Source organism: Bos indicus x Bos taurus, chromosome 18, assembly GCF_003369695.1.
Source record: "Bos indicus x Bos taurus breed Angus x Brahman F1 hybrid chromosome 18, Bos_hybrid_MaternalHap_v2.0, whole genome shotgun sequence".
In the NCBI taxonomy this organism is placed as follows: domain Eukaryota; kingdom Metazoa; phylum Chordata; class Mammalia; order Artiodactyla; family Bovidae; genus Bos; species Bos indicus x Bos taurus.
This window is the reverse complement of record NC_040093.1, coordinates 49,181,365-49,194,658: the sequence shown is the minus strand read 5'-3', so window position 1 is coordinate 49,194,658 and position 13,294 is coordinate 49,181,365. Positions and strand designations below refer to the sequence as shown.

The 13,294-nt window shown below is 43.9% G+C and overlaps 1 protein-coding gene across 1 annotated transcript in view; it reads right to left on the bottom strand.

The window, feature by feature from the left end:
• Window positions 1-13,294, bottom strand: part of ABCC11 (ATP binding cassette subfamily C member 11) — a 77,522-nt gene that overhangs the window by 18,640 nt on the left and 45,588 nt on the right. The window contains exons 15-19 of the mRNA XM_027513688.1: window positions 12,676-12,810; window positions 12,496-12,592; window positions 10,898-10,987; window positions 8,606-8,709; window positions 2,786-2,983 (exon numbers count right to left, since the gene is read on the bottom strand). Coding sequence (XP_027369489.1) covers window positions 2,786-2,983; window positions 8,606-8,709; window positions 10,898-10,987; window positions 12,496-12,592; window positions 12,676-12,810 — 624 coding nt within the window. The remainder of the gene's footprint in view (window positions 1-2,785; window positions 2,984-8,605; window positions 8,710-10,897; window positions 10,988-12,495; window positions 12,593-12,675; window positions 12,811-13,294) is intronic.

The window sequence follows — 13,294 nt, the reverse complement described above, 5'->3', positions numbered from 1 at the left end:
TGCTCTGCAGCAAGCAAAGCCACTGCAATGAGAAGCTTGTACACCACAACAAAGAGCAACCCCCGGCCACTGCAACTGAAGAAAACCTGCACAGAGGTAAGTAAATAAATAAAATTGTAAAGGGTATATGCAGATTCAATCCCTGGGTCAGGAAGATCCCCTGGAGAAGGGAATGGCAACCCACTCCACTATTTTTGCCTGGAAAATCCCATGAATAGAAAAGCCTAGTGGGCTAGAGTCCATGCAGTCACAAAGAGTCGGACACGACTGAGCAACCAACACATTAATATTATTATTTGAGTCATGAAGTGGCTCTTACAGCAGCCCTCGTGGCAAATGTCTGGATCCTGCTGATAAGTATAGTTTGCTTGCTGTCTAAGGTAGAAGGTCATCATCAAATAGTCCTTGGTTGTGTCTGACTCTTTGCAACCCCATGGTCTGCCAGGCTCCTCTGTCCATGGAATTCTCCAGGCAAGAATACTGGAGTGGGTTGCCAGTTCCTTCTCCAGGAGATCTTCCCGACCCAGGGACTGAACCCAGGTCTCTCTCCTTGCATGCAGATTCGTTACCCTCTGAGCCACCAGGCAAGCCCAAGGTAGGAGGTAGGGAGCAGCAAACATCAGTGAGGCAGACTGTGAGATCCTTGCTTTCTTCTTCTGCTTCTAAATTGTCTTTAATTTTATCTCCAGAATCTTTTGTTAAATACATGAGCTAAAGCAAAAAGAATATTCACAATCACAAATAAAAGACTAAAGCAATCACCCCCTTAGGACACCGAGCACTTTTGAGGAGTGAGGGGTTAGGGGGAGCAGGACTCAGCTCAGCTGTGGCATGAAAGGGGTCTTGGTGAGAGCCCATGCTCACTAGGGATTAGGAGTATATGGTGGGGACACAGGGTCAGGATCTCTGGTTGCCTCCTTAAGTAGTAAATTAATCTGGTTCTAGTTTTGTTTTTATATTTGTTGATTTTATAGTTGAGCCAATTTTTTCAGAGATTTTTCCTTTACTTGTGATTATCTAAAACTACATGGCAAATTTAAGATCAATAAAGCCATAAAAGGGTGAGCAAAAAGAAAATGTTTAAAATATGAAATGTATTTTCTAATGAAAAAAACTTGAACATTTCTCAAAATTAAAATATAGAACATAACTTTGAGAAGGCCTGGGTACTAGGTATTTCTAGAATCTGGGAATGTGTAGTCAGAAACTTAGAGACCAGCTATCTGCTGCCACCACCACAGATTAGGTGGTAAGGACTGCCAGGCTTTGGAGTAATTTTTCCCTCTCCTGCCTTCTGGCTCATCAAGCCGGTTGCTTTATCTGAGATGTGGGGAAATGCCTTGGCCTCACCCTCCTAAATTAAAACACAATTTGTGGGAGTTCCCTGATGATCCAGTGGTTAAGATTTTGCCTTCCATTGCAGGGGGTGCTGGTTTGATCCCTGGTCAGGAAACTCGTGGCAAAAAACCAAAACATATTGTAACAAATTCAATAAAGATATTTAAAATGACGGCCCACATCAAAAAAAATATTTTTAAAGGATTTGCTTTGAATCTACAAGGAATGACGGGTGCCCTCATTGCCTCCCGAGAATCCCTCTGAGAAGCCCCTCTCTACAGTTCTCAGCTCCAGCCTTCCTGAGCTCCATGCAGCTCTCTGGAAATGTTCTGCTTTTGCTCACCTCTTAATCTTGACCTGGCGAGATCTCGTTCATCCTCAGATCTTAGCATAGAGGTCACTTCCTCCAAGAAGCCTTCTTGGACTCCCACCTTCCTTCCACCACCCCCATGCTTGGGTCAGGTGTGCCATTTTCTTATGGTCCTGTGTGCCACCCCCATGGTTAACTCTGCACATCATATTACAACAGATTATTTTCCTGTCCATCTCCGTCCTTAAGCTGTAGGCTAAGATGACCCAAACCACATCTGCATTGTTCACTCACCACTGTGAACCAAGTGCCTACTCCAGAGCCTGGCACCCAGTAATATTCGATAAGTGAAAGACAGAAAGGACATGTCCAAGAGCTAATGTGACACTATAGATAACTTGGTATTCTAGCCATAACATACATTCTAACCATAACACATATGGGGTTTCCATTTTCTCATGTGTAAGATAAGAGTAAAATACCCACTTCAAAAGGAACTTAAGGAAATTAGAAGAAACTGTTTATGTGACTGTGCTCAGCCAACAGAGGCCAGCATTGATAGCTGAGGGTTGATCCTCTAGGAAGGGGCATTAAACTTAGTCGTGGGAGAGTTTCAAGAACCTATCTCATTCTCTGGCCTGCTCCCACCTAGTTAGTGACCCAGTGTAAACTCACAACTATACGACATTATATTCTCCAAACCACAGAGACAGCAAAATAGATCAGCAGTTTTCAGAGGTCTAGGGGAGGGATATACATAGGCTGAGCAAAGGGGATTTTTAGGGTAGTTTGACTATTCTGTATAATACTTGATGGTAGACGCATGCCAGTATGCATTTGTCAAAACGCATAGAATGTACAACACAAGCAGTGAACCTTAATGTAAACTATGGACTTTGATAATAATAATGTATCAATGTTGACTCATCAACTGTAACAGATGTCCCCCACTAATGCAAGCTATTAATAATAGGAGAAATTGAGGATGTGGTGAAGGGTAAAAGTGAACCCTATATTTTCTGCTCAATTTTTCTCTAAACCAAAAACTGCTCAAAAAATAAAGCCTAATAATTAGAAAAAAGAGTTGAGCAAGGTCAAGGCTCAGCCTGTGGCCATGCCCAGTGCCCAGACCCATACCTTGTTGAAGAGCTTGTTGTGCAATGCTGTGGATGCCTTCCCCATCACCTTGGTGAAAACCAATGAGAGGCAGATGCCCAGGAGGATTGCCAACAGACCGCTGAGGCCAAACACCAGTTGGTAAAAGGGCAGCTGAGGATTGTCCAGTATGTCACCTGGGTCTGCAGTGGTCCAGTTGCTCTCTTGACTGCTATTATTCTTCAAGAAAGGACAGGGAGTATGGTATGATAAGAAATATGCTTCATCTTTGTCCCCAATTCCTGACACACAAGTCCTAAAACCCTTGCAGTTTCCTAGGTGATGGGGGTGCGTGGGGCTTCATTTGTGGTAATAATTGGCCTTTGACTCTGGTTTCTGACACGGGCCTCTGGAGCAATGAGAGAGTCTTTTGTAGCTAACGAGATGACTAGGGGCTGGGGACTCCTAAATAGCTTCAGGACTGGAGCTGGTCACCAGAAAGACCATGTCATGAGTCCAAGCTTCGAACTTTCAGCCCTACTCCCATTTTCTGGAAATGGGAAGGAGCTGGAATTTTACTTTATGATCCATCATGTCTACATGTTGAAGTGAAAGTTGCTCAGTCATGTCCAGCTCTTTGCAACCCCATGGACAATACAGTCCATGGAATTCTCCAGGCCAGAATAGTGGAGTGGGTAGCCTTTCCCTTCTCCAAGGGATCTTCCCAACCCAGGGATCAAACTGGGGTCTCCCACATTGCAAGCAGATTCTTTACCAGCTGAGCCACAAGAGAAGCCCAAGAATACTGGAGTAGGTGGCTTATCCCTTCTCCAATAGATCTTTGCAAACCAGGAATCAAATCAGGGTCTCTTACTTTGCAGGCGGATTCTTTAAAACTGAGCAACATGTTGAATCCACCTAAAGCATGGCATTCAGAGAGCTTCCAGGTTGGTGAACATATCCATGTGCTAGAAGGGTGGTGTACCCCAACTCCATGGAAACAGAAGCTCTTGCACTTTGGACCCTTCTGTACCTCACCCTATATATTTTTTCATCTGGCTCTGCATCTGCATCATTTACTATATCCCTTATTTAAAAACTGATAAAAGTATTTCCCTAAGTTCTGTAAGCCAATATAGAAAATTATCAGGCCCAAAGAAGGAGTCATGGGAATCCCCAATTCATAGCTGATTTATCAGAACTACAAAAACAGCAGAATGATCTCTTTGTTTCCAAGGCAAACCATTCAATAGCACAGTAATCCAAGTTTATGCCCCAACCTCTAATGCATAAGAAGCTGAAGCTGGAACGGTTCTTTGAAGACCTATAAGACCTTCTAGAACTAACACCCAAAAGAGATGTCTTTTTCATCATAGTGGACTAGAAGGCAAAAGTAGGAAGTCAAGAGATATCTGGACTAGAGGCAAATTTGGCCTTGGAGTACAGAATGAAGCAGGGCAAAGGCTAATAGAGTTTTGCCAAGAGAACTCACTGGTCACAGCAAACACCCTCTTCCAACAACACAAGAGAAGACTCTACACATGGACATCACCAGATGGTCAATACCAAAATCAGATTGATTATATTCTTTGCAGCCAAAGATGGAGAAGCTCTATACAGTCAGCAAAAACAAGACTGGGAGCTGACTGTGGCTCAGATCATGAACTCCTTATTGCCAAATTCAGACTTAAATTGAAGAAAGGAGGGAAAACCACTAGACCATTCAGGTATGACCTAAATCAAATCTCTTGTGATTATACAGTGGAAGTGACAAATAGATTCAAGGGATTAGATCTGATAGAGAGCTTGAAGAACTACTGACAGAGGTTCATGACATTGTACAGGAGGCAGTGATCAAGATCATCCCCAAGAAAAAGAAATGCAAAAAGGCAAAATAATTGTCTGAGGAAGATATACTGAGAAAAGAAGAGAAGCTAAAGGCAAAGGAGAAAAGAAAAGATATACCCATCAGAATGCAGTGTTCCAAAGAAGACAAGGAGAGATAAGAAAGCCTACCTCAGTGATCAGTGCAAAGAAATAGAGGAAAACAATAGAATGGGAAAGACTAGAGATCTCTTCAAGAAAATTAGAGATACCAAGGGAACATTTCATGCAAAGATGGGCACAATAAGAGACAGATAAAATGGGCACAATAAATACTAGAGACCTAACAGAAGCAGAAGATATTAAGAAGAGGTGGTAAGAATACATAGAAGAACATACAAAAAAGATCTTAATGACCGAGATAACCACAATGGTGTGATCATTCATCTAGAGCCAGACATCCTGGAATATGAAGTCAAGTGGGCCTCAGGAAGCATCACTATGAACAAAGCTAGTGGAGGTGATGGAATTCCGGTTGAGCTATTTCAAACCCTAAGAGATGATGGTATGAAAGTGATGCACTCAATATGCCAGAAAATTTGAAAAGCTCAGCAGTTTCCACTCCAATCCCAAAGAAATGCAATGCCAAAGGATGTTCAAACTACTGCACAATTGTACTCATCTCACACACTAGCAAAGTAATGCTCAAAATTCTCCAAGCCAGGCTTCAACAGTACATGAACCATGAATTTCCAGATGTTCAAGCTTGATTTAGAAAAGGCAGAGGAATCAGAGATCAAATTGCCAACATCTGTTGGATCACAGAAAAAGCAAGAGAGTTCCAGGTAAACATCTGCTTTATTGACTACGCCAAAGGCTTTGACTGTGTGCATCACAACAAACTGGAAAATTCTTAGAGATGAGAATAACAGACCACCTTACCTGCCTCCTGAGAAATCTGTATGCAGGTTAAGAGGCAACAGTTAGAACTGGACGTGGAACAACAGACTGGTTTCAAACTGGGAAAGGAGTACATCAAGGCTGTATATTGTCACCCTGCTTATTTAACTTATATGCAGAGTACATCATGCAAAATGCTGGGCTAGATGAAGCACAAGCTGGAATCACGATTGCCAGGAGATATATCAGTAACCTCAGATATGCAGATGACACCACCTTTATGGCAGAAAGGGAAGAAGAACTAAAGAACCTCTTGATGAAAGTGAAAGAGGAGAGTGAAAAAGCTGGTTTAAAACTCAGCATTCAAAAAACAAAGATCACAGCATCTGATCCCATCACTTCATGGCAAATAGATGGAGAAACTATGGAAACAGTGAGAAACTTTATTTTCTTGGGCTCCAAAATCACTGCAGCCATGATGGTGACTGCAGCCATGACATTATGACACTTGCTTCTTGGAAGAAAAGCTATGACCAACCTAGAAAGCATATTAAAAAGCAGAGACATTACTTTGTCAACAAAGGTCCATCCAATCAAAGCTATGGTTTCTCCAGTAGTCATGTATGGATGTGAGAGAGTTGAACTATAAAGGAAGCTGTGTGCTGAAGAATTGATGCTTTTGAACAGTGGTTTTGGAGAAGACTCTTGAGAGTCACTTAGTCAACAAGGAGATCAAACCAGTCAATCCTAAAGGAAATCAGACCTGAATATTCACTGGAAGGACTGATGCTGAAGCTGAAACTCCAATACTTTGGAAAAGACCCTGATGTTGGGGAAGATTGAAGGCAGGAGGAGAAGGGGATGACAGAGGATGAGATGATTGGATGGCATCACTGACTCAATGGACATGAGTTTGAGCAAGCTCCAGGAGTTGGTGAAGGACAAGGAAGCCTGGTATACTACAGTCCATGAGGGTGCAAACAGTCAGACATGACTGAGCAACTGAACAAAATGTCTAGACTTGTGATTGGCACATGAGCAGTCTTATGGGACTGAACCCTTAACCTGTGAGGTGTTGCTAACTCTGGATACATAGTATCAGAATGGAATTGAACTGTAGTACACCCAGCGAGTGTCCAGGGAGTTGGAGAACTGGTTGACACAGAGGGGAAAAACCAAAACCAAAACCTGCACTTTGCGTATCAGAGACATTACGTGTGGAGAGAGGAAAACTGTGAGTTTTCTTTTTCAGAGGTTCAAACCATCTGAGTTCAGGGTGAAATTCAGCAGGGAGAAAAATATGTCTTCCTGGGGCTACAGAAGACTCAGCAGCCAGTAGAAGGTGAAACTATATGTTAAAAGCTTCCTGCTCAGTGCTATCGCTTTTCCCTTCTCCCTCCCCACTGCCCTGTGCTGATCCCCTGGACCACTACAGCATCAGTCTCAGTGGCCTGTCTCCTTGATCCAGGTCTTGCCTCCACTCCATTGCCTCCTCTACCCTGATTGTTCCAAACTCAACTCCACTACCATTAGGACTTCTATACATCCCTTCCTCAATGCATCTTTGTCCTAAGGCAGCCTGCTGTCTGATATGAGTCTCTTCTCTTCTGGCAGGGTAGAAAATGGCTTGATAGATTACTTCACTCTATGTTGTTAGAAATCTGCACTAGATGGTCATCTGACATCACCTCTGCCTCCTTCCACACTCTCCAATGTGATTCAGGGAAGAGTTTGAGAACTGTTTCTCAAACTCCTTGCCAGCATGGTCTTAGGTTAGATTCTACCAAAGAGAGGCACTCACAGAAAATCTAAAGGCTGAAAGAGAAGCCATTATACTCTGGTGGCAATTGTGGACAGGTGCATGGAGCTTGGAATTCAGCCAGTGGTTAGCAGGCATCCTTCCAAGGATCAGCCCATTTAGTGCTGCCTGCTGCTAAAATTCCTGGAGCCTGCTTTCCCTCTCTCCTCCAGCCCTTCCAATGGCTGTGTAGCCTCTAACTTGTGTATTAAATCTTTGGAAGCTCTAAATATTTCAAGCGGCTCCTGCTTTCCTGACCAAACTCCGTCTGAAACATGACTCAAAAGTTAACCAAATAGATTGCTTGAAAGACATAGCCTGGATTCAGAGCACAGAGTTCAAGGCACATTGACATCTCAGGGCAGGCTCCTTCTCCTCTCTAAGAATAATTTCTGCAAATATAAAATGGGGACAGTGATACCTACCTCAGAATGAGGTTGGAAAGATTAATGAATTAATCTGATACATAATGGCTGAGAGCTCCAGAACCCTCAACACAAACAACCCTGTCCGAACTCCTGCACTAAAAGACTTGACCGAACCTTAGCGTGGCTCCTAGAGGCTAAGGTATGTCCCTCGGAGGACCCCAGCTCCCCCCACCTTCATTAAAGTGCCTCTGCCAGGAAAATTTACTGTTTTCCTGGCAGGCCCCTGATCTTTCTTCCTCAGAGCACTTACTAAGAAGCACTCACAGCTGTGACTGTGTATCTCTTGCAACTCAGAAGCATCTTTCTTAAAGATCTGAGAATGATTCCTTTAAAATGTAATCCTCAGAAAGGACAGAGCCTCTGTCCCCCACTCTCTGTGGGAGGAGAAAGCTGGCTGCAGACACTGATAGCTTAATTGTACTGACACTCACCAGCCTTTTGTACTTTTTCATTCTCTGGCCCAGCAGAGCCCCTGCTTTCCCTCCTCTCTCATTCTCCCTTTCAAAAGCCCAGATCACTTCTGTGCAAGTCATACTGGAGCTCAGCTCTTTCCCTGCTGTCAGGAGTGATGGATAGAACTTCTTTTCCCTTCTCTAACTCATATTAGAGCAGACTGTAAAGCATTCTTGGTGTCAAGAGCTGTTTGGGGACAGAGGCCTCTTGGTTTTGTTCCTAGGAGATTGTACAGGTGACCTCTTGCTCTGTGAACACAGGATGCCCACCTGGGAGGGCGCTCCAGAGTTTCAGCTCCCAAGGGTTCCCTCTAGGGCCCCATTCATCAGCATGGCAAGGGCAGGTACTGGGCTTGCCATGGGCTTCTCTAACCCATACCCATGGGGCCCCAAGGAAAAAGAAGTTCCCCCATTCCACCCAGGTCCACAGAAATGCACCCCACCCCCACATGGCACTCACCCCTGAGCCCTGGCCCAGCCAATAGCTCAGCCACCAGAAGCTGAACACCGGGAAGAAGGCTAACATCACCATGAGAAGGAAAATCATGCTGCAGATCAGGTAACCTGGGGAGAGAGAGGAACGTGACACACGGGTGCCAAAAGAAAGTACGTGGCCACACCAGGCCCTTGGATCTTCCTCAGACACCCTAGAAGACTCGAAAGAGCTGGGTTCCAAGATTAGAAAGCCCTGGGTTCAAATGCTGGCTCAAACTACTTACAAGCTATGTGAACCTGGGCAAGGGATCAAATGTCAGTGACACTCCACTTCCTTACATACAAGATGGTGATGGTAGTCCTGCAGCCTTAAGGGGCTGCTCTAAAGGTGCTATGAGGTAACGTGTGTCAAGTACCCAGCCCAGTGCCTGGTTATGTGAGCAGTGTTCTAGAGAAGCTGGTTGCCCTTATGCAAGCCCTGAGGGTTCAACATTCAAAATAACAACAGCTACCTTTCACTATTATGTACCAAGTGCCAGGTAGAGTACTAAATACATGAATTATTTTTGAATTCAGAATGCCTATCGCCAAGTTTCCAAGGGAGGAAGTAACTTGCCCAAAGTCATAGAGCTGGAGAGTGGTGAAGCCAAGGATGGGAAAACCTAGGGTACACGCCTTCCTTTCCCATCTACCTCTTGCCCTGGCACTCTACCCACCTATCCAGTCTGTGCCTCATGCCCATATTCTTTTTCTTGAATTCTTCCTTAAGCTCCACCCAAGGGCCAACTCTCTTTAATGACATCTGAGACCATGCTTGGTCCTGGAGATCTCTCTCTCTTGCTACCAACTGGATGAATGTTTTAATTCTCTAGTTAGATTACAGGGTAGGTTCTCAGGCAACTTTATACACCCTCCCCTCCAGAACTCAGCAAGAGCCTGGTTCATAATAGGTACTTCCTAAATACAGATCAATTGGTTTTTTGGTTCATTCATTGCGTTTCACAAGTATTTGCTGCTCCCCTGCTCTGGTCAGGCCCTGTGTTATATCCTGTAAGGATGCTCACAGTGGAAGGGGTGAGGATGGCAATCTCCTATGCACAGCCTGCCTCCTCCTCCCTAGACAGGTAGAGAGAAGACACGCCTTGTGCAGGGTTAGGTTCCAAAATCAATGAAGAATAAAAAGTTGGCATGGAGTCAAAATTACTCTCAAAAATTAAGTTACTCAAAACCACAGTAGCATATACCTGGTCTCATGTTTACAACATTGTAGAGTTATATATGTGTGAATTTGGTAACATACACCATTAAATAAAGCAGAAGCTTTGAAACTTTTTATTGCCATCCACCTTCAGATATACAGTCTAATACATAATAAAATGAAAGCTTCACCAACATCACTTCTGCAGATATTTTCAACTCTAGTCACATTTCTATTCTCAACGCTCCTTACAACCCACTCAGTTGATTTCACAGCCCACTAGTGGGCTGGGACCTGTGGTATGAAAAGCACTGAGATAAAGAGTACTATGGCATTCTTTATTTCACTAAAAATATTAATTATGTTTAATGTAAAATGTTTCTTATTTTCTATATTCCTAATACTGTGTTATTTGGGGCCTTAATCCTGACAGACTGCTAATCCCAAGGCTAGCTAATTCCTAGAAACAGCAAGTAACTCCTTACAGGCACACCTTTGATATACAAACGAACCAATCCACAGCCCACCCTCCCAATAACCTCTTTTATCAAACTCTCACCCACCAAGCCAATATTTGCTCTCCCCTAAATCACCCTAAGACCAGGTATCAGACATCTAGGACCATCACTATAGCAATGAGCCCTCCAGAATTGTTCAAGCTGTCCAATCCTAAGCTTACTCAGGGTGCCTACCCTGCCTCACCCACTTCTTCCCACAGAAACCCCAGTAAAGGCTCTGGGCCCTGCTTTCTCTTACCACTCCACCACTGGCCAAACTTGGTGCTTCCCCCATGTGGTCCTTCACGGCATGCATGCCATGCCTATTTCTAGGCAAAAATTATAAACTTTTCCCTTCATGAACATAATTTACATGTCTATATGCCTTGACATATTTGATTTTTTAAATGCCAGGTATATTAACACAAATACACATAGAAACATAATTTCTGGCACTGACTACAGTGGTAGAGTTATTATAGTTGAGTATGGCTGGAATTATGCAAGTTAAACTCATGAATGGCATGACCGTTTGAGTCCCTCTACCTCCCATGACCTTGCACATTCCAGTCTGACCCAGCTTCGTGAGCAGGCCTGGCCTGGGGCAGCTAACAGCCCATACCTCCGCCCGCCTGGATATAGTGGTGGTAGACTGTCCACTTCAAGGACCCTTCTTCCATCTTCTCCTTCTGTGACAGTTGATTTTCCAGCACTGGATCAGGGAAAAGAAAAAGGAAACAGTATGCCTCCCAATCTCCTATATCTCCTTCCTGGTCAAGAAGAGTCCTTGTGAAGCCTTCTATTCTGGTTGCCACCAGTACCCCACCCAAGTTTAACTCCAACCAGCAGAGTTTGCAGATCTGCCTGGACTCTGAAAAGGGGGTCCATCACCAGCCATTCAATAGACCCTGGAGAGCCTGAGGTTCCCAAGGGCTGAATGGGTTGAGAGAGAGAGCAGGAGAGAAGGAAGAAAGCAGTGACCTGGGACCAGAATTGTCATCGTGATACTGTACAGCTTCAAGAAGCAAATCACTTAACCTCTCTGTTTCCTCATCTGACAACTGGCAGGCCTACAGATAATCACTAAGACGCTTTGTAGCGATACGCTTCTGAAACAGCTCCTCGAAACAGATGTGACACCAGCCCAAGCGGACACATGGCCTACAGCAGGGCAGAGAGATCAGTACCTGAAATATCAGTAGATGTCATCAATGTTGTCAGGAGGCAGCACTGTAGGGGATACCTACTGTTTCTGCCTGCCGCTCTCCCTTCTTCTAACAGCAACACCACTATTTTCTCAGGAGAAGACAGCTCTCTTTGTGGAATTTTAATCTTGCAGGAAATTAGACTAGGACGGAAAACATCTGAAGCAGGTTTTCTTCAAAAGGATTCTATACCTGTTCCTGCTATTCTAGACTCCAAACTTTCTGAGGTCTAGTACTCCAACTTTTTTTTCACTCTGTGATCAACACCCTTTTCTGCCAACACATTATTTTTCTGCCCAAATTGACTTCTGATCTTTGCAGCTGAAGACTCTGTTTGTGACAGATGTGCCAGGCACTGTCCTAACCCCTCAGGACCTCTTCTAATCTCCACTGTGGTGTTGTAATATAAGAACAATTATCTCCACTTTTGCCAGTGATGGTTCAGAGAGTTTAACCTGTTTGGCCAAAGTCACACGGCTTTGAGAGCAGTAGTCCTGGAATTCTAATCCAGAACCTGTCTTACTTTAAAAATGAAAGTCTTTCTCGTCTGCTACCTTGTCTCAGAAAAGAGCAAGATCTTCAATAAGCATACTAAAAGATGTTCAACTTCACCTTTTGAATGCCCAGAACTGGGCTTAATTTATTTCTGACTTCCAATGGCATTGTTCTCAAAAAATGTGTAATGAATTGATGGCCCAGAAACTGTGCAAAGTTTATATCAGAGTCACTCGAGGTCAACCCTCAACCTGCCTCTGCACACCCTCAGCTGTTCCCCCAACAATAGTCACCTCCTGGTTGCTTCGGGCCTCTGGACCAGCACAGTCCTTGCCCCACAGCCCTCCAGTACTTGGATCTGTACCCTATATGAGTAATGTCTGGCACCCCATTCAGTGAGTGGCAAGGCCTGGTCTCACATTCAGGACGAAATGCCAGAGCCTGTGGAAGATGCAGACAGGCAGGCAGAGGGTTTCACCCTGCTCCCAGGTGAAAGCACTATTTCATTCAGCACTATTACCAGCATTTTCACTGAGAAGTTCTTCCTGGCAAGCGGTCTGGGCCTGACCTTCCAGCTGTAGATCCTCTTCTGTCTTTGCTACTCCCTGCAACACACCCTGGGGAGAAAGCACAAGCCATGGATGCAGGGAATGGTCTGCCCAGTTGGGTCAGAAGTGAGGGTGGGGTAGGGGGAAATCACCTGTGTGGCTTTCTCGTGCATCTTCTGGATGAGCTGGGCGTATCGTCCCCTCTTCTGTATGAGCTCACTGTGAATTCCTTTTTCACAGATTTTCCCATCTTCAAATAAAATGATCTGGTCACAAAACTCTAAATACTGAAGAGTCAGAAGAAATAAGATCTTCAATAAGCATACTAAAAGATGCTCAACTTCACTATTCAAAAGGAAAAATTTAAATCCTGAGAAAATATTTTATATCACCAGTTTGGCAAAAACAATCCCGAGTGTTGGTAATGACTAGGGTAAAGGGACTCTTACAAAACTGGGGTGGAGGGGGAGGCCTGCATAGATTGGTACAGCTACTTTGAAAAACAATTTGACAATATCTAGTAAAATTAAAGATTTTTGAAGAATTATGAACCAATAATTCTACTCCTAAAACACTTCCCAAAAAAAGCCCTCTCAAGCACATGCATAAAAACACATGTAGAAGAATGTATCAATATACTGAAGCATTTTTTTGTAAAAAGTGAAAAATGGGAAACAACCCGAATATCCATCCTGGAGAAATAAATTCTGGAATATTCAGATATTGTAATACAATACTAGTAAGAAAGAAATAAAATTCCATGTATCCACA